The sequence below is a fragment of the Protopterus annectens genome, chromosome 3.part1 (assembly GCF_019279795.1).
Source record: "Protopterus annectens isolate FY-2018-M chromosome 3.part1, PAN1.0, whole genome shotgun sequence".
In the NCBI taxonomy this organism is placed as follows: domain Eukaryota; kingdom Metazoa; phylum Chordata; order Ceratodontiformes; family Protopteridae; genus Protopterus; species Protopterus annectens.
The window spans coordinates 377904045-377925168 of NC_056732.1; the positions used below are offsets into that span (position 1 = coordinate 377904045).

The 21124-nt window shown below is 43.6% G+C and overlaps 1 protein-coding gene across 1 annotated transcript in view; it reads left to right on the forward strand.

Annotated features, from left to right (window-relative positions):
* COLQ (collagen like tail subunit of asymmetric acetylcholinesterase) overlaps window positions 1-21124 on the forward strand; it is a 3098435-nt gene that overhangs the window by 1596384 nt on the left and 1480927 nt on the right. Inside the window, exon 6 of the mRNA XM_044066844.1 lies at window positions 271-342. Within this exon, the coding sequence (XP_043922779.1) occupies window positions 271-342 (72 nt within the window). The remainder of the gene's footprint in view (window positions 1-270; window positions 343-21124) is intronic.

Consider the following 21124-nt stretch of genomic DNA (forward strand, 5'->3'; position numbering starts at 1 on the left):
ATGGTAAGAACATATTTTTTTTTTGGTTCATTTATATCTGACTCTGGCTACTGATTTTATGGCAGTGTGCTACAGAGTTAGCACAGTTTTTCATCTTGGATTCCAACATTTTCAGTACATGTGTTTCAGTTTCACTATGAGGAGAAACATTTGAATTTACAAATCTAAAACAAAATAAGCCCGCCAAGGTCTGTGCTAGTTAGTTTTCACGACTAACTTTGCTGTGCCTTGTATCTAGGAATACAAGTAATATTTTGTTTCTTCTTTAAGGGTAGACCAGGACCTCCCGGCCTCCCAGGATTGCCAGGACCAGTTGGCCTGCCAGGACCAATGGGGCCTAAGGTATGTATACATATGATATTTTAAATGAATGAGTCTGTAAAGGCTGTTTTTGACCTAAACTGCAGATGTGAGTGCATTAATTCTTACACTGGAGAGACATTGTTCTAATTCTGAATGTGAATTGGCATAAACATGCATTCTTATTTACATATAAATTCAAATTTGACTACTCTGTGTGCTTGAGGATATTAATGTCAGAAATTGGCTTTCGTTTAAAGTACATCTCCTTAGAAATTAATATTTAACTGACTGGGAGAAACATTTCCTTTACCTTGGAAGCTTTTCAATCTGCTGCATATTTAGTTTGAAATTAATATCTGAAAAGAATATAAATGTAATGGAAGGTAATATATCTGTTTTTGTGAATGGGTTAATATGTACATATTATTACCACCGTTTTCCAAATCCATTGCATATTTACATAACTAAGTAAAATGCAGCTTTCTTCTCTGAGACCACTGCAGGTGTTAACTTGACTGTCAAACAAAATACTCTGCTTGCAGGAAGTTTAGGAGGGAGGGAAACAATGTGGGTCCTACATTAATATGACAGATTATTTGTCATTGATGTTAATGTAGGATTAGCCTAAAAATAATATGCTTTGATTCTGTGTTCATACTGTGGCATCATCCTTGGTGAAGATAGAATGCTGCTCATTACAAGGCTCGTAACGTGTGACACATTTTCTGAGAGATTCAGTATGTCTCTTTTCCTATAGTCCAGTGAGGTATGCCTCAAGTCATTTACACCCACATAGACTAAGATAGAATCATATTGGTACTTGGGGTGCATTGACTTAAGTGCGTACATGATGTGGTTCCCAGAATCTGTCATCTCTGTCTTTACTGCTTCATAGTCTTGAAGCCCTCATGATTTCTACTTTCTTATTGCCTGCATTCCAAACTTATAGGAGAGATTTTATGTAGCCTTGGTTATATTTCCTCAAGTTGTAATAACTTTTTCATGTATCCCTACATACACTCACTCTGGCTTCTACCATCACCCAGTGTTTCTCTGCACCATATCCCATATCTCTCTTCCTCAAAAATCACTTACTATCCCTGATTATCCCTTCAGCATCTGTTTCTGCTTGGAATTCCAACTTTGTATCTGCATGAAATGCAAAATCCTGATCTGCATGGCTTTGAAATATGCCCCCTCTGACTTTTGCCAATAGTATTTTCACCCATTGCACTCTGTTTCATATTCTCCCAGTAAAATTCCATCAATTCTTTTATTATTTTTCCTCCATATTCCAACATTTGATTAAAAAATATGCTAATTATATATATAATATCAACAGTGCTATAAGTATCTTAACCACCAGAATGTTGTCACCATCTCCATAACCATCATTTTACATTGTCATCATTTTTACAGTTTTCAAAGCTGTATCCTCCCACCTTTCTTTAACTGCTTTTTAAATATCATGCCCAAACCATATCCCCAAATATTTAAGCTTCTCATGTCCCCAGAAGAAGGGGTACATTTGTACCAAATTACTAGTGGGGACATAATTAGTCTGTATTGCTTTTGTTTTTGCCTGAATAATTTTATAACCAGCTATCATCCCAGATCTGACTCAGCAGGTATTGCTTTAATAAATTTAGTTCCTGATAAGTACATGGTTAGTAGTAATTCCTCTCTTTCCTTATAAATACATGCTTAGTAGTAATTCCTCTCTTTCTGACAAGAATGGAAAGTGTTTTTATAAATATGGAGAAAAACATATTCTTCAGCAGCACTTGTTCATAGAATTCTCAACTTTCAAGCTCATGTGTTGAAATTTATGCTTTCCTCTTGAGAATTTGAGAAATATTTTGGCAACTGTTTCCTGTTGTGAGAAATATACTTTGTACAGCTTGGTGTCTCCTGTGTCTCAAGTTGACTACCCACTGTTTGAAATATGTATGATTCTGCTGATGGCACTTCCAGGATTACTGCCACTGGAACTGTTATGAGGAAGTTTGCCTGGCTGCATTCTCAAAACCTACCAGAGGATATCAGAATGAGATTTTGTCTTCTCCATTGGATAGTGAACTCGTTTTTGGGCCGGCTACTGCAGAGATCATTAAAATGTGTAATAAGACAGGTAAGCTGATGCAAGGGATCTCTCAAGAGTTTTCAGCTGTCCTTCTCTAGGTATGCAAATTAATTCATTTCTCCCTTCTTTACTTTCTTTAAAAGCAAAATAAATAGTCCCAGCAAGCTACTTGAAATCAGTTTTAAGAAGCAGTGGGAAAGAGATTTAAAAAAAAAGCAGGACCCCCCCCCCCAGGACCCCCCCCCCAGAACAAAGGACAGTCTATTAAAAGTCTGAATGACTACATAAGGGATTTCCAACTTCTCTCCCAGCCCAGCAGTCCTTTAATCCTTCCAGAAAGAATGAATCTCCATTTCTGTTTTTGACAATAGATTGTTTCAGACAGATGAGTTCTGAGAGTACTGTATTAAGGTTTCAGGTTTATTTTACTATTTTATTTTTTACATTTGTTTACTGGGGTGATCCAATAGGGCAGAACCCCTTTTCAGCAGATGCTCGGGGAGGAAAAGCTCCACATGAATTTGCACAAAACAATAAGTAAGATTTTACAATAAAAGTTTCAAATAGTTGTACAACAGAAAATAAGTAGGAATTCAACAATTAATAAATACATGTCAGCTGTAAATATATTCAACAAACTTTAACAATAACAATATGAGTGCTTCTTACATAGTGAGTTAAAAAGTATTATAGACCACAGGCAGAATAAGATAGATTGGAGCATGGATATGAAATAACCAGAGGAGATGATGTAGTAATGAGGGAGAAATAAGATGGGTAGGAGTATGGATTTAAAATAGCCAGAGGAGAAGAGGTAGTGATGAGAGAGAAATCATAGAATATTAGCTTGGATTAAAAAAATGAAAACCTGGAGTAGTTAATATAGGATTAAGTGAGAAGAAATAGTATTTTAGGCAGACGGTAGTAGGAGTCTCTTTATTCCTTTCGAGGGATTCCTTCTCACCTGCCAGACTAGGCTCTTTTCTTTCCCTTCTGTCATCCAACATACTCTTGCACAGAGATGATAGAAGCTGTCCCTCCTCTGCAGTTAGGGGAAGGGTTTTATTCCAGGATACCTTGGCTCTAGACAATTGTCACTGTTGAAGAGACACCCTGACCCCATTTGAAAAATGGGAAAAGAGCTTCTGGATGGATGGATGGATGGATGGATGGATGGATGGATGGATGGATGGATGGATTGCTGGATGGATGTTCCTAGAGCCAAAGAAAGAAATTCTAGATTTTCTTTTCTGAATCAGTTTGTGATAGTTCCATGTTCAAAATGCTGTCTCTTCACAACTTGTTACTCCTTATACTCTGTTTGAGTTTTCTAGCAACCTTACATTAAAAAGATGCATGTTGTCACATTTCTGCAGATCCAGATTCCAGACATTTCTTAAGGTTTTATAAGTAAATACTAAGTGCTGTCATCTGCCATTTTAAGCCTAGCAATTTTCCTGCAGAGGTGAGGACCAAATCATGTACTTTGTGTCTGTGAGGTAAACACCTTAACCACTCTGCTGGTGGATCACCTTCTCAGGTCTTTGCATTACTCTTTGGTCTATTCATTGCTCCAGAGGTGTCCACAAAGTGTCTGGCTCCTATGATAGCCTGCTGCATACTGCAAGGTATTTACATTTTTCCATATTTAGATGACTTGCTTATCTTTGCAGACGTACAAAACAAATAAAATGATACAGCTCATTGGATAAATGTCCTAACACACATAAATACTCCCACAAATAAATGAAAAGTGTATAGGACGAAACAAGGCAGAGAAATCATTAAGGAATTTTATTAGTTGGTAAGCGCTTTCCCACCCATTCAAAGATGCTTCATCAGACCATTTTAAAATCACCAAAGAGATCCTTATATAGTAAAAGATCATCTATTACATCAGTAATTTAACCAGTCACAGAGAAGCATCATGAATAAGTAATGATAAATGTAAAAGTATAAGTAAAAATAAATGTTAATTTATTAAATACAGTCCTAAAAACATAAAAGTTAATAAAATAAAATAAAAGCTGTCAGATCGTGGACTCTCCTGTCCTCTCAGAGACAATCCATGCTCGATGTGCCTCAAGGAGCTCCATTCAAGAGCAACTTGTTTGAGAGTCCCTTCCAGAGAGTCCCATTGAGGAGGCTCCTCGCAAATGGACTTGTAAAAGGAGGCACCTGGAATCCTCTCCAGAGTCACTCATGGTTGACACTGACTTGGAAGAAGGGGAAGGTTCCCTTCCCCCAAGTCACCCCCCCCCCCCCAAGAGGATGTCTCCTTTGGAGACATCATGGAACTCCTCCCCCAAAGGGGGAGGTGATCTGCCCAAAAGCCAACCCCAGACGAGTCAGTGTTGCTAGAGGCATTCCCCATGGACCCATCTACATCCTGGGTGTCCTCTCCCGTGGACCCGCTTGTGGACCTCATAACATCTCAGGCATGGAAGGAAACGGACATCGTGGAGCCTATTCCCAAGCATTCAGACAAGATATTTAGCTCTCCAACAGACAGGACTAGCTGGAGTAAGGTGTCCCCAGTAGATGCTATGGTGATGGCAGCCACCACAAGGAAAGAGCTTGTGCAGGAGAGCTCTATGGTCCATCCTCCTGACCTGGAGTCAAGGATCATGGACCATTTGGAGAAGCATGTGTATGCTTCAGCAACCTTTTCCTATAAGGGCACTGAATTATATGGTGCATGTCATTCGACTGCAGCGTGACCTGGTTAACGAAGTCACTGAGTCGCCCCTGGAGTCCATGCCACCAGAGGGCAAGAAAACATTCTTTGCGCAGATGGCCACTCTTAAGGCAGTAGCTAACATGACAATGAGCCTGCTTTTCCATGCTATGGAGGGAGCCACCAGGGCTGCCAGGTCTGACGTTGCCATGAGGCTCCACGTCTGGCTCCGCTTTGTCAATTCTCGGAACCCTTCAAGGCGTCCTTTGCTAATGCCCCCATGATGGTTCTTCCATGTTTGGGAAGTCCGTGCATGAGATACTGCTCCAGAGTGAGAAAGATGGGAAGACACTGTCTGCCGTCGGAATCTGCTTCTCCGCCTCTCAAAGATTCTTCTCTAGGAATCAGCGAGGGACAAAGAAAATGTAGTTCTGGAAATCTCAGTTCTGCCGGGACACTCAGGACTCATCTTTCCTCAGAGGCAGAGAGGGTTATGATAGACGTCGGCCCAGAGGCAGGGGGGGGGGGGTCCGAGAAACTTTGGGTCTCGAAAACCATTCTCTGACAGACCCGTGCAGCAGCCCTGAGGAGCAGCCTGACTGCTCTTCTCTGGAGGCGATCAGGGGTCATCTTTTGCTACACCCAAAGGAGTCGGAGTCTGTAACAACAGACCATTGGGTGTTGCAAATCATATCCAGAGGTTACTCCATTCCCTTCATGGATCCACTCTCCCAGCAAAACACTTCACAGACGTTCCACCCGCACAAAGGGAGGTAGCAGCACTAGAAATAGACAAGCTGCTAAGAAAGCGAGTCATCCAACCCATCCCCCGAGACCAATCCAAATTGGGCATTTATCCCAGGTTTTTTTTAGTGCCAAAGAAAACAGGAGACCTAAGACCCATTCTGGATCTCTCCACCTTGACCTTTCAGTAGCCAAGGAGAAATTTTGGGTGGTCACCCTTCAGTCTATTCTGCCCTATCTGCAGGCAGAGGATTGGATGTGTTCGATCAACCTCCAGGACGCGTACTATCACATCAAGATGAACAGGCTGTCCCACAGGTTTCTTCACTTCTGGCTGGAGGCCAATCACTATCAGTTCAGGGCCCTACCCTTTGGTCTCACCACAACCCCAAGGGTGTTCACCAAGTAATGGCGGTTGTTCTGGCTCACCTGAGACTTCAGGGAATTCAGGTCTATCCCTACGTGGACGATTGGCTCCTTGCTGCCTCCACCAAGCTTCTACTTTGCCCGGTCAGGGACTACATCTTTCTACTAGCGAACCATCTGGGCATTACTGTCAACCTCAGCAAATCGTCACTGACTCCAGTCCAAAGTTTAGACTTTATTGGAGCTTGGCTAGACACCATACAAATGAAGGTTTACCTCACCCCGGAAAGGGTACACAATCTAAGACTTCATGTTTTTTACACTCTTCAAACTCACCTTCCATCAGCGGAGACAGTTCTGCAGGCTCTGGGTTCTATGGCAGCCACAATCAATCTTTTACCCTTTGCACAACTTCATATGTGAGTTCTCAGTGGACGCTAGCAGTTCAATGGTCTCTGCTGGATCTACCTTTGTCCCATCCGATCTGTATATTCTGGGCTTGCAGAGACCATTTCAGTGGTGGATTCTCTCCCCGGGTCCCTTTCTTCCATCCTTTCCCACAACCACGGTGACCACGGACGTTTCCCAGCTAGGGTGGGGGGGGGGGTATTGCTCGGGAAGGACAGTTCAAGGCATGTAGTCCCCTTCGCGACCAATTTGCATATCACTGTCCTGGAGATGAGGGCATTTCTTCTAGAGTTGCAGGCCCTTCATGCCCATCTTCCTCTAGGGACTATTGCTATTCAGTCAAACAACATGTCAGTAGTCTGGTATATCAACAAGCAGGGTGGAACCAGATCTTACCCCCTTTGTCGTGAATCCATGAGAGTGTGGGAATGAGCGATTTCCACCAGCCGCTTTCTGGTGTCAACGCACATTCTGGGAAGGTCCAACATTCTGATGGACAGGCTTAGCAGGACTATTCTGATGCCTTACGAGTGGTCTCTGAATCCTCAGTAGCGGAATATATCTTCCTCAAGTGGGGTCAGCCTTGCTGTGATCTCTTCGCATCTCCTTCCACCATGAAATGCAGCAAGTTCTTTGGTCTGAATCCCGCCCACCTCAAGGGGAAGCCCCGAGAGATGCACTGGTTCATGCTTGGCCTCCTGGTCTTCTTTATGCTTACACCCCCCCCCCCGTTATCTCTCATTCTGAAGTTTCTTCAGAAAGCTCACAGGTTGGGGAGCACAGTAATCCTCATTGCCCCATTCTGGCCTCACCAAATCTGGTTCCCCTCCCTTTGGTCTCACCTGGCAGTTCCACCATGGATCTTGGATCCAGTTCCGAATCTCATTTCGCATCCCCCGGGGATTCCTCACCCAGACCTGGACAGTCTGAAACTCACTGCTTAGCTGCTCCAGTTCCATTAATGATTAGGACTCCCAGTTTATCCTCTCCAGTCAAGGCCATTTTGGTGGTGGCTCACAAGTCTTCTACCAGAAAAATATATTGTAGCAAGTGGAAACGGTCCTCTATATGGGCCACTCAATGGGATCTAGATCCATTTACGGCTCCAGTTTCGGCTGTTTTGGAATTTCTAGCTGGTATCTTTCACCAAGGTGCTAGTTCTTTTACCGTTAAAGTCCAACTGGCTGCCATCTCTAACTTCCATGTGGGGGAAAACATGGCTTCTCTGCCTTCTTCCAGACTTTGCAAGACCTTCCTTAGAGGTACCTTTCTTTTAAGACCCCCAGTGAAGGATCCTACACCTCCATGGGACCTCATCTTTGTACTTCAGGCTCCAGTCTCCCCTCCCTTTAAGCCCATGACATCAGTAGATTTACAGTTCCTATCTTGGAAAACTGCCTTTTTGGTGGCTATTACGTCTGCTAGGAGGGTATTGGAACTTCAAGCATTGCCCAATGTTAAGTTGTCAATCTCGCCTTCATTCTTGCTGGATGGGTTCGGCACCGACTCGGCCACTTACTAAAGCTCGAGAGCTAATTTTACCGGCTCGAGGCAACCCTATATCCCATGATGCTAGGCAATAACTACCCAGATCTCGTTTGCCGCTTTCGCCTGCGAGGTGCATTTTTACCGGCTCTTGGTAAGTCTTGGAGTTTTTATATATATATATATATATATATATATATATATATATATATATATATATAGTACCTTTCTACTTAGTTTCCCACTCCTTTCTTGTTTAGACTAACTTAACGGTTAATTTAAAACCTTTTCCCCGTTAGTAACCTTTCTTTCCCCTTATCCCAAATTATACATCCCTCCCTTTAGGTTAGGCCTTAGGCCTGCCCCTTTCCTAATTCCTGACAGGGATTCTGTACTGTGTTTGTGGTGTGTTTGTACCCCTGTATCCCTGTTTTTCTTAGTTTGTGTGGATTTGGGCATGTGTGTTTGTGTGTTTTTTACATTTGTGCCCTTTTACTTCGACAGCACTATGTCGAAGGACACAAAGGTCTCAGGCTTCAAGAAGTGTGACTCGTGCTGTCAGAAGATGTCTCTGACAGACGGTCACACTTCTTGTGTTTACTGCCTGGGACCTCTGCACCTGCAGGACTCTTGTTCTGTGTGCCATGCATTCAGCCCAAGAGTCCTGCAGGAGCGCAGGAACAAATTAATCTTAAGGGGCTTATTAAAGCCCGAGGGCTCCCCGTCTAAGTCTGTGCCGGGGAAGCCCTCGAAGCCAGCCAAACCGTCAGCTCCGAGTCCTAAGCCTTCAGCTGCTGGCTCACCATCTGTGGCAAGATCGGCTCCGGCTGGAGCCGATACTTCTATGCCGCAGCTTCCGGCATCGGCTCCACTCGGCACTGATACCGCTGAGCCTCTACTCTCACGGTCGGTTCCGGCTGAAGCCGACGTATCTTTGGCTCCTTCGGCTCCATCCATCTCCAGGAAAAGGTCCAGATCCCCATCTTTGGAATCGATCCATTCGGCTCCGGGGTCACCCTTGCTCTCGGAGCGGAGCCATCGGAGCCGTTCTACTCGGTTGTCCAGGCTTTCCGACCATGACCTTGAGAGAGTGGTCAGTAGACTGTTAAAGTCTCAGGCACTGGCCCAAATGCTTCATAGCCTGTCTCATCAGACAGTGGCTATTTCAACTCCACCTACTATTCCTCCTTCGACTCTCAGTCAGAGTTCGGAGCCGGAGCTCCTCGGAGCCATGATTGTTGTGGTGTCGGAGCCGATACCTCCCCCTTCGGCTCCGGCGTCCTCTGTTCCGATCTCTTCCTTGATGCCTTCATTGGAGGGATCCGGGCGCCTGGTCTCTCTCGCCGGCTCCGAGGGGGCGAGTGGCATCGGACCCTTGTCCGACCCCGTTCTCCCTCTCGGAGCGTCGGCGCTGATGAGCTCGGCCCCGACATCGGCTTCGGAGCCATCCCTGTCAGTGCGGCCTGGGGTTCCTACTTCTTCGGAGCGGGAGCCCTCTGGCCTGTCTGATAGGGGAGCCTTTGAAGTGATGAGGAGCGTACTAGCCCCAGGGCATGGTCAACAGTCAGCTCCATCAGCTCCTCCCACTACAGTGCCTGCTGACGTCTCTTCCCACTCTCTTGCTCCCGGACCCAGAGATCCAACGCCTCAGGTTTCCCCACTGGGAATATCTTCCTCTTCCGAGGCTTCTCCTGATCCGTCAGGTGAACCTCCGTGCAAGAGGACATGTAAGAGGAAGCATGTGGACTCCCCTGAGTCCATTACATCCGATACTGACTTGGATGAGTCGGAAGGATCCCCAAAGTCCCCCTCTGAGGATGTCTCTTTCTCAGACATCCTTGAAATCCTCAAACAGAGGGGGAACTGGTCTTCCCTTAATCCTTCTGAGGATGAGTCGGTTTACCTGGAGGCGTTTGGTTCTCAACCCTCCACCTCCTGGGTGTCTCCGCCTTTCGACCCCCTTATGGAAGTGGTGGCATGGAAGGCATGGACGGCCCCGGATTCGGTGGAACCCACCCCACGGAGGCCTTCTAAATTTATTACGGCTCCAACTGATAGGCAATTTTTAACAAAAGGTGTCTCGGTTGATGCCATGGTGGTGGCTACAGCCACCAAGAAGGAACTAGCCGATCCTTCAGTACCTATCCATCCTCCTAACAAGGATTCTAGGACTATGGTTAGGTATGGTAAGCGGATGTTTTCTTCAGCGATCTTTGCCATGTGGTTGCTGAATTACTTGTGTCACTTCACCCGCCTTCAGAGAGATGTTCTCAAAGAGTTGGGTGAAGTTTTACAGGATCCGTCAGCTGCTGGGTCCCAAGATAAAATGAACTCACAGCTAGGAACCCTAAACTCCATTGTTAACTCCTCCATGCAGCTCATTCCCTATGCAGCCGATGGAGTGAGTAGGGCCGCAGGCACAGATGTGGCCTTAAGGCGTCACGCCTGGATGTGGCTTTGTAATTTTGCAGACCCCTTCAAGGCATCCTTCACTAACTCCCCTTTTGATGGTTCGTCGTTGTTCGGGCCTCAAGTGAAAGACACCTTGACCACATGCGAGCAAGATGGCAAGACTCTTTCTGCCGTAGGAGTCCCTTCCTCCACCCCTTCCAGACCATATCCTAAGGGTCAAAAGGGTGGAAAAATGTGGTTCCGCAAATCACAAGGAGTCACGCCTGACGCAAGAGGTCAGTTTACCCCCAGAGGCAGAGGGGATAACAACAACAGATGCCGCCCAAGAGGCAGAGGGGGTCCGCAGAATCAGGGTAGCAGAGAGTCTCTCTCTGACAAACCCTTCCAACATCCCTGAGGTGTTGCCCGACTGTCCACCTTCGGAGGCAGTCGGGGGAAGATTGTCGCTGTACCCAAAAGCCTGGCTCTCCCTCACTTTAGACAAATGGGTACAGTCGGTTATATCCGAGGGTTACAAAATTCCCTTTATCCAAACCCCAACTCAACAAAAGGGAACCTTCCAGATGTTCCACCCAGTCTAAGGGAACAAGCAGTGCTAGAAATATCAAAACTACTAGCAAAAAGAGCCATCCAGCCAGTCCCAGCAGACCAACTAGGATCCGGAGTCTACTCAAAGTTCTTTTTGGTACCAAAAAAAACAGGGGACTGGAGACCAGTATTATATCTCAGCAAACCAAACAAGTTTGTAAAAAGGACAAGATTCCGGATGGTCACGCTACAGTCCATTCTACCCTTTCTGGGCAAGGACAATTGGATGTGCTCTGTGGACCTTCAGGACGCGTACTATCACATCAATATTCACAGATGCTCCAGAAGGTTTCTCCGCTTTCGGCTGGGGGCCAGTCACTACCAGTTCAGAGCCCTGCCCTTTGGTCTCACTACAGCTCCCAGAGTGTTCACCAAATGTATGGCAGCGGTTACGGCTCACCTGAGGCATCAAGGATTCCAGGTGTTTCCATATCTAGACGACTGGCTCCTCACCGCCACCACCAGGCATCAACTTCTTCAGGCCAGAGATTACACCATTCACATTTGCAGAGGGCTAGGAATCTCTATAAATTTCGAAAAGTCTGCCTTGTCAATCTATTACCTTTATAGGCGCCAACTTGGACACCGTGCAGCTCTCAGCAAAGTTAACAGATCAAAGGATCTTAGATATTCAAAACCATGTCCATGTTCTTCTTCAGAGCGACAGAATTCAGGCCAGGTATGTCCTGAAAGTATTGGGCTCATGGCGGCCGCCATCACACTTCTTCCTCTTGCCCGCCTTTACATGCGTCTTCTACAGTGGATGCTTTTCGCCCAATGGTCTTTCCAACAACTCCCTATGCACCACAAGATCATGATAACTCCAATTTGCAAAAATCATCTGTCTTGGTGGATGTTGTCCCCTCAAGTCCATCAAGGCAGACCCTTCATTCCTCCCTCCCCGGTCGCCACGGTCACATCGGACGCCTCCCTGATTGGGTGGGGGGGGGGCATTTTCAGGGCAGGATAGTCCATGGCACATGGCAACCTTTCGAATGCCACCTGCACATAAATGTCCTGGAGATGAGAGCAGTGCTTTTGACGTTGCAAGCCCTCCATGACTCTCTTCCCCTGGGGACTATTGCAATCCGAACGGACAATATGTCCGTAGTGTGGTATATCAACAAGCAGGGCGGAACCAAGTCCTATCCCCTGTGTCGAGAAGCACTCAGACTTTGGCAATGGGCCATCTCTTCTCAGCGGTTTCTGATAGCAACGCATATCCCCGGGAAGTCCAACATCATAGCGGACAGGTTGAGCAGAGCTATTCTCATGCCACACGAGTGGTCTCTCAAACAATCTGTGACAGAAGAGATTTTTCAGAAGTGGGGCCTTCCTTGCTGCAATCTTTTTGCTACACCTCAAAACAGCAAATGCCCCTACTTCTTCACCCTCTTCCCCCTTCCAGGCCATCCCCCCAGAGACGCTCTAGTCCACGATTGGCCTCGGGGACTTCTTTACGCCTTTCCACCCCTTCCGTTAATATCACAAGTAATTCAGAAAGCAACCGCCTTGAGAGCCAAGATGATTCTCATTGCCCCTTATTGGCCTCGACAGATATGGTTTCTGTTCCTGCATCGTTATCTTTTGGAGCAGCCTTGGCATCTGGATCCAGTGCCAGATCTTTTGGCCCATCAGTCGGGGCAGCTGCACCAATCCCTCCATTCTCTCAACCTCACTGCTTGGTTGCTCCACTTCCGTCCCTAGCCAGGCTTCCTATGATTTCAAATCCCGTCCGGGATATCATAGTAGCTTCCCTTAAATCTTCCACCAGAAGGATCTACACTAGTAAATGGCAACGTTTTTCCTTCTGGGCAAAGGCTAGAAATATAGATCCGTTCACTGCTCCAATTCACTCGGTCTTGGATTTCCTAGCTGAAATTTTTCATTCAGGATCTTCATCCTCCACAGTAAAAGTTCAGTTGGCAGCCATTTCAAATTTTCACATAGGCCTGTCGGACTGCAGCATCATGTCCCATAAGCTTTGCAAAGCATTCCTTAGAGGTGTCTTTTTACTAAGACCCCCGATCAAAGATCCTCCACCACAGTGGGATCTAAACTTAGTTTTAACATCCTTGATTCTACCTCCCTTTGAACCTGTGGCTTCCTGTTCATTGAAATTACTTTCCTGGAAAACACTCTTCCTGGTCGCTGTTACATCTGCTAGGAGAGTATCTGAACTTCATGCCCTCTGCATTCGTCCTCCTTACTTAGTCTTCCACAAAGACAGAGTTTCTCTAAGAACGAACCCCTCTTTCATACCCAAGGTGGCTTCGCAGACAAATTTAAATCAATCAATTGACCTCCCAGTTTTCTTCCCTAATTATTCGAACAGAGCGGAGCAAAAACTGCATTGTCTGGACATTCATCGTCAGCTCCGATATTATTTGGACAGAACTAAACAAATCAGGAAATCTGATCAACTCTTTTTATCTTATGCAGAAAATAGGAAAGGCCTTCCAGTATCCAAGGTAACCCTGTCTAGGTGGCTCTCTTCTCTGATCACGTATACTTACCAACTCAGAGGTAAAGAATTGCCTTCTAGGCCAAGTGCCCATTCAACCAGGGCGCTAGCCACATCAACAGCCTTTCAAGCTAGACTACCAATAGACACTATTTGTGCAGCAGCCACATGGGCTTCTCCTCATACCTTTGTTTCGCATTACAAATTGGACATGGCCTCCAGAAACAGGGCAAATTTTGGTTCCACCGTTCTCAAGAGTCTGTTCCAATGAGCCACCCAGGATGAAGGTGCTAGGGACGCGGTCCCATCCAGCAAGAATGAAGGCGAGATTGACAACTTAACATTGAGAAGTTATGTACCTACCATAACGTTCCATGTTAGTTGTCTTCTCTTGCCTTCTTTCTTGCGTCCCGCCCACCATCCCCCTAGCCTGGACTGACCAAGAAGATTTCCCCTTCTTTGAAGGGTCCTGATCTTGCACTTTCAGCCAAATAGCTTGTCCTAGGGTAACTACAGCTTAGATAGCGATCCTTTCGGGGTTATCCTTTTTACTCCTCCTCTCCAGTTGGAGGACTATATTGCCTAATGTTGTTTCAGCTATCAAACGAGATCTGGGTAGTTATCACCTAGCATCATGGGATATAGGGTTGCCTCGAGCCGGTAAAATTAGCTCTCGAGCTTTAGTAAGTGGCCGAATCGGAGCCGAGGTTCGGCTCCGAACCCATCCAGCAAAAAAGAAGGCGAGAGAAGACAACTAACATGGAACGTTATGGTAGGTATATAACTTCTCATTAAAGTTCCTTACATGTTTTTTTCATAAGGGCAAGGTTTCCCTGTGCACTAGTCTTTCCTTTCTTCCCAAAGTCACTTCAGAAACTAATATCAATCAAACTATCAATCTTCCTGTTTTCTTTTCAAATTTCCAAAATAGGGGTGAATACAAGTTACACTTGTTGGATGTACATAGGCAACTGAGGTTTTATTTCCACAGAACAGAATATTTTCGGAAATCTGTTCAGTTGTTTGTCTCCTATTCAAAACGATTTCTGGGCAAGCCAATTTCTAAACTGACCATTGCTCACTGGATTTCCCAGTGTATCATTCGAGCATATTCTGATAGAGGCATTTCCCCTCCGGGTCAGGTGAAAGCCCACTCCACTAGGTCCATGGCCACCTCAGTGGCTTTTGGTCTAGGGTATCTCTGGATGACGTTTGTTCTGCAGCTAGTTGGTCCTCATCTCATACCTTCATATCTCATTGCAAATTGGACATTGTATCCAGGAGTAGGGCATCCTTTGGCTCCGTGGTGCTCCAGAATATCCTTCCATGAGGGCCACCCAGGTGTTGGTAGCTGGGAACTCTGTCCCACAGGTTGAAGACCAAATTTTTATTTATTTTTTATTTTATTTTACATTTGTTGATCGGGCTAGTCTAACTGGATATATGTCCATTTTCAGTAGAGGCCCGGGGAGAAAAGCTCCATGACACACATGATAATAAAATTGCAGGACAATATAAAATAACTTCAGATTTGTATACAAGTACAAAATTGGATAATACAGAAATAATACAGAGAGGACAGAAGTCAATGCAATATGAAATGCATTCAATACAGTGTACAATTCAAAATAGCAAGTAGGGACATTACTTAATATAGAAAAAAGGGGAGGTATACAGGCTAATTCCATATACAAGTACGTTACAATAAAAGAGGCAGATTGAAAAAAAAATGAGTTTAGTAATAAAAAAATAATAACTTATATATATATATATATATATATATATATATATATATATATATGTATATATATATATATATATATATATTTTTTTTTTTTTTTTTTTTTTTTTAACAAGTAAGTATTCTGAGGGATGGAAGTAATGAAATACAGAGTGAGAAAGCTAAGGTATAGGATATGCTGAATTAGTCAGGTTTAGTACAGGGGCATAACCAGTGTGTTTTGAGGAAAAGTTTCAGTCTGTTTTTGAAGAGTGATATAGAGGAAACTGAGGAAAGTTTGCTGGGTAAGAGATTCCAAAATTTTCCCACAGTATTAGAGAAGAGAGAATCCCCAGCCCTGTTGTTAGATTTAGATGTGTTAATTAGAAGTTTTTGAGATGAACGTAAGGACTTCAGATTATGATAGGGGGTGATGATGGTGGATAGAGTAGGAGTATTGGAAGGTTGGTAAAGAGTCTTGTGGGCAATGATTAGTTGGTGGTATTTGAGCAGATTCTGTAGTTCCAGCCACTGAAGCTGCTTTAAATTAAGGCAATGGTGTGTTCTAAATGGGTTACCAGTAGCAAATCTGGCTATGTTATTGTATGAGATTTCCAATTTATTGAGGTTATTCTTAGATAGATTAGTGAAAATATTTGAGGCATACAGGAGTCTAGAGATTAGATGAGTGTGTGCAATAGTAGTCCTAGCTGTAGGTGACAGGAAGGGTTTAATTCTGTAGAGAGAGCCAAGTTTTTTGTTGACAGATTTAATAGTGTTGTTGATATGTATGTCAAAGGTAATTGTCAATGGTAATACCAAGTAGCTTGGTAGTTAGGTCAGGTGATATAATGGTACCATTAGTGGATGTAACAGCAGAATCTATGGGAGAGGACTTATGATTAGGAGTGAAAAGGAGGAGTTTAGTTTTTTTTGGGTTTAATAGAAGGCAATGGTGAGTGAACCATTGTTCAACAGTGTTAAATACATTTTGGGTAAGTGAGTGAAGTTCAGAGGTGGTTGTGGCTGAGCATACAAGTGTGGAGTCATCTGCATATTGTATGCAGGTAGCATGGGGAATTGCTAGATGAAGGTCGTTGATGAATATGGAGAAAAAGAGAGGTCCTAATATGGATCCCTGAGGTACATCGAGGTTAACTGGTAGGTGGTTAGATAGAGTGTTTTGCCAGAGTACAGCCTGTTGTCTTTGATCTAAGTAGGATTGGAACCATTTGATAGAGAGTACATCTAAGGCCAGGGATTTGATGATATCTGTCAGAATTTAATGATTGACCATGTCAAATGCTTTTGACAGATTGATAAATAGTGCCGAGGAAAGCATATTACAGTTACGGTTTTTGTTAATACAATCTGTAAAGGAAAGGAGGGCAGTGGTAGTGCTATGGGAGGGTCTGAAACCATGTTGACAGTTAGAGAGCAAGTTATTATGGATTAGGTGGTCTAGCAATTGCCTATGGATGCATTTTTCCATGATCTTGGCCAAAGGAGAAAGAAGGGCTATGGGACGGTAGTTGGAGAATTCGGTGGAGTCAACTACTTCAGATAAAGAAGTTATCTATTCAACATAACGTTCCATCTGAGTAGTTGTACTTCATTTGTCTTCAGCCATCACCCCCTCCTTCCCCCTTGACCTCGTTACTATTTTCCTAACCTTGTATACGGGAGAGGAGCTCTATAGTGGCTCTCCTGGTTATGCTTGGCTTAGTTTTTGGGAGCCATTAGTGGTAAGGTCTGATTGGGTCAGGCATATGTTTTCTTGAGCAGCAAACTTGATTTGAGGGAAGGAAGGAACAGGGGAGCATTATGGGTAAGGGGAGGAGCTTGGAGCTCGGATCAGATGTTAGTGATGCAGCCGTCTCGGATCCAATTCAGTTCCGAAAACCCACAGGTTGAAGACAAATGAAGTACAACTACTCAGATGGAACATTATGGTGAGTACATAACTTCTTTTTATTACTTATTCATGATGCTTCTCTGTGTTTGGTTAAATTAATGATGTAATAGATGATATTTTACTATATAAGGATCTCTTTGGTGATTTTAAAATGGTCTGATGAAGCACCTTTGAATGGGTGCAAAAGCAATTACCTACTAATAAAATTCCTTAATGATTTATCTGCCTTGTTTCATCCTATACACTTTTTATTTATTTGTTTGTCTTTGTAGACTCTTTTTCAAAGTGTCGGAAATCTCTCTGAGGGGTAAGGGATCTCTTATAGAAGTTAGGATTTCAGGAAAACTTAGAAAAGTCTTGTATTATTCCTTCTCACAGGACTATTTTCCTGTAGATTACTCTCTGAACTAATCTGTCTGAAACATTATATTGCCAAAAAGAGAAACAGAGGTTTAAAGAGCTTTTCTTTCACAGGAAAAATAGGTCTGGATTTAGATATTTCCCTGAGTTTTTCCTCCTAGACTACAGTCTCAGGATCATAATATTGTTGGAGGATAGTAGGCTAATGATCCTAAAGGGCTTTTTTAAGACTAGCCATGCATTTCAGAAATATCGGAAAGTTATTGCCCACCCGTTAGGTTTTGTGGGTGTATATAAACTTAGACATGAGTGGCTGAGCATTTACAACCTTCCTGTCTCTAATAGAGCCGTAGGTGCTAGATCCAGGGAGAACTTAACAATTCCCCATCCACTGGTCCTAGTTTTGCTTGAATAAGTGGAGGGAAGAACTTTGTTTCACATGGATGGATGGAAAGCCTGTCCAAAGAACGGGTAGCCTATGAGACACAAACCTGCCCTTCCAACATGTCCTGTTTATGTTGCAGATGAGCTGATGCTATTTGATTTGCAGATGAGCAGCAAGGTCATTAAGGCTGGATCAGAGGATATTTTGTAGGCCAGGCACAAGTCATCTCTCAGCAATCTGTAAAAGACAGAGTTTAAAGACAAAGTCTTGAGGTGGTCTGCATAGGACTTGTTTTATAAACCATGTATTCTTTTTGTGAGAAACCTCTGTGGGTGCTCCGTTTGTTGCATATTCCTGGTCAGGTACATGCTGAAGGTGGAATTGTACTCAGTGACTGGTCAAATTAAGGCAGAATACAATGGAAAAAGGAATTTCTTGTACCTGGATGCCATACTCTTGTAACAAAGGCCAAGTTGCTATCTACGTGCATTCTCATTCCTGGCTACTGGGTCTACTCTTAGGGATGTAATACCAGTGTCATAATTTGTGTGGGTGTCTGTCCTACAGAAAGATATTATTATGTACTTGTCAATATTCAGTTTAAGAACTTTACTCTGGCACCAGTTATTAGTCTTTGACAGGCCTTTTTGGCGGGTATTTGTGTCTTGGAGGATTCAGTGATGGCACCTTATTTACAGTTTTCTGTGAACTTTGTCAGCCAAAGGCCTTTAATGTCAGCCTTGACTTCAGAGAAGTAGATGTTAAGCAGGAGTTATCCTAGCATTGAACCCTGAGGAACTCTGCTAATGTCTGGCCTTTTTGTGGATGAGACTCCCCTATCCTAACTTTACGGGTCCTGTCTGTGAGCCATTTGGCTATGTAGCAGGTGACATAGGGGTTAATACCTAATTCAGCAAACTTGTTTACAATGCCTGAGTAGAATATTGTGCCAAATGCTTTAGGCAGGTCAAGGGAGGCAGTGTGCATTATCTTGCCTTCATCAGTTGCTGTGGTGACTTTCTGAAAGTCATCCATTAAGTTGAGTAGGCATGACCTGCCCTTAACAAAACCAAACTGAGCTGGATCTAGCATTTGCAAGTTTCCTATACTGTTATTTAACATATCCATGATTATTCTTTCTATGGCTTTACATATTAGCCTAGTCAAGCTTATGGGCTGATAGTTCCCTGGGTTTGGGGATGGCCTGCCCTTGTGCAGTAGTATAATCATTATGGTTCTTCATTCATTTGACAAAAAGCCTGTTTGGGGGCTGTGGTTAAATAGTGATTTTTACAGGTCTAACAGTTCATGTTTCATGTTATTAAGGAGGCATCCCTGGATATTTTCAGGGCCCAGTGATGCATTGTTCTTGGTCTTGGCGAGTGCCTTGAGGACCCATTCCCTAATATGATTGTGAGTGTTTCATGAGGGTTTCGCGGGGGAGGGGTGTAAAATTGGAGCTAAATTTGTCAGCAAGAAGATTTGCTATATCTTCCGACTCAGTACAGGTGGCTCCATTTACAGTTAATTTAGTACACTGTTGTGTAGTGCCTTTGAGGTTGCTGACAAAGATGAAGAAAGCTTTGTAATTATCATTGGCCTGGGAGGCTATTTTGACTTTGGTAGATATGACATGATAAACCCCATGAGATGCTTGTTTAGAATGATGAGGGAGTTTTTACCTTGCCATTCATTGTACATCCTAATTGTCACCATAATTTTCTTCCTTTTGTTGTACAACCTGTTAACTTTTAGATTGCACCAGGGTGGCGTGCTTTATGAGTTGGTATAGCTGCCTTAAGGCAGCTGCTGATGTGATTATACAGGATTTCCATGAACAATTCCTCATAGACAGCTGTGTGAGTTTGGAGGGGGGATTGTAATTTTTCTAAGGTGCCACTTAATAGTAGAAAGATTGTCTTAGAATAAATCATAAAAGTACCAGGGTTAGCCGGTATGTCAGGTTTTATTTTTATTTCAAAAGGGACAGCTTTATGGTGTGACCTGACCAATGAGGATAATACATTAGGGATTGTGAACATTCTCCCATGTTTGTGAGTACAAGTAAAGGATGTTTGCATCCATACTGAGCACGCTGACTAGCTCGTCCAGGGTATTGGTGTTTACAAAGCCAAGAAATCTCTGGGCATGCATGTTAGGGGTTGCATGTGATTCCCAGTCTATAGTGGAGTAGTTAAAGTTGCCCATGAATAATGCTGTTGGGTTAAATGGGAACTGTTTTCATTACACTTAAGTATGTGTTATGGATTTTCATGGAGGAGGACCTATACTTTGCAAGGATATGATATGGGACTTTGCATATGGTAATTTGGACTTGAAGAAGCTCAAGCACATTTTATTGATTGACCAGCCTTGAGGAGTGTATGCTTTTGATGTAAATTGAGATCCCACCACATTTTATTCTTTCCTGTTCAGTAGGCAGTCTAAATGTTTGGAAGGCATTGTAACACTGCACTGCTAGCGTCGTCTACACAGCTTTAAACCAAGTCAGTAACTGCACAAATGTCTACATTCTCCATTGTGAAGAGAGTGTGCTGATGGTGGAGGTTCTTATTTAGGCTCCTGGTATTGAGTAGTTACACCTTTAGATGTTCTTGTGTTGGTAGGTTTATCAGATTAACAATATCTAAAAAAAGCACTATTGTGGAGGGCAAGGTTTTCAACAATATACGAAAGCCTAAAGGGGACAGATGCCAACCATCTCTGGCAAAGCATCGTGGTCTATCTACCATGTCTTTCCAGGCTGTCAAGTATTGTACCCCCTACAAATGACACCAAAAACTATGTCAATGCTGATACACTGATGAAGGCTGTGTAATTTACCAGCCGAAACCGGTATGATTTATTTTTCTGCTATGATGCTAATAATTTAATACAGAATTATTGATCACTGTTTGCTGGCTCCGTTTGTTTGTCTGTTGGTATGCTTTTCTTGGGGCCGTGCAACACCTACGTGCAGGAAGAGGCTGGTGGTGTAATGCTTATATTGTCACATCATCCGTGGAGAAGGTAAAATGCTGCTCAATGCAAGACTCATACTGACCTAAGACAAACAATCCAAAAAAAAGAAAAAAAATATAAAGAAAAAGATATGAAGCATTCGCAAAGCACAAAACATATTATTAATCAAATGGATAGCACAAAATGCATTATTAATCAAACGAAAGGCACAAAACGTATTATTGATTAAACA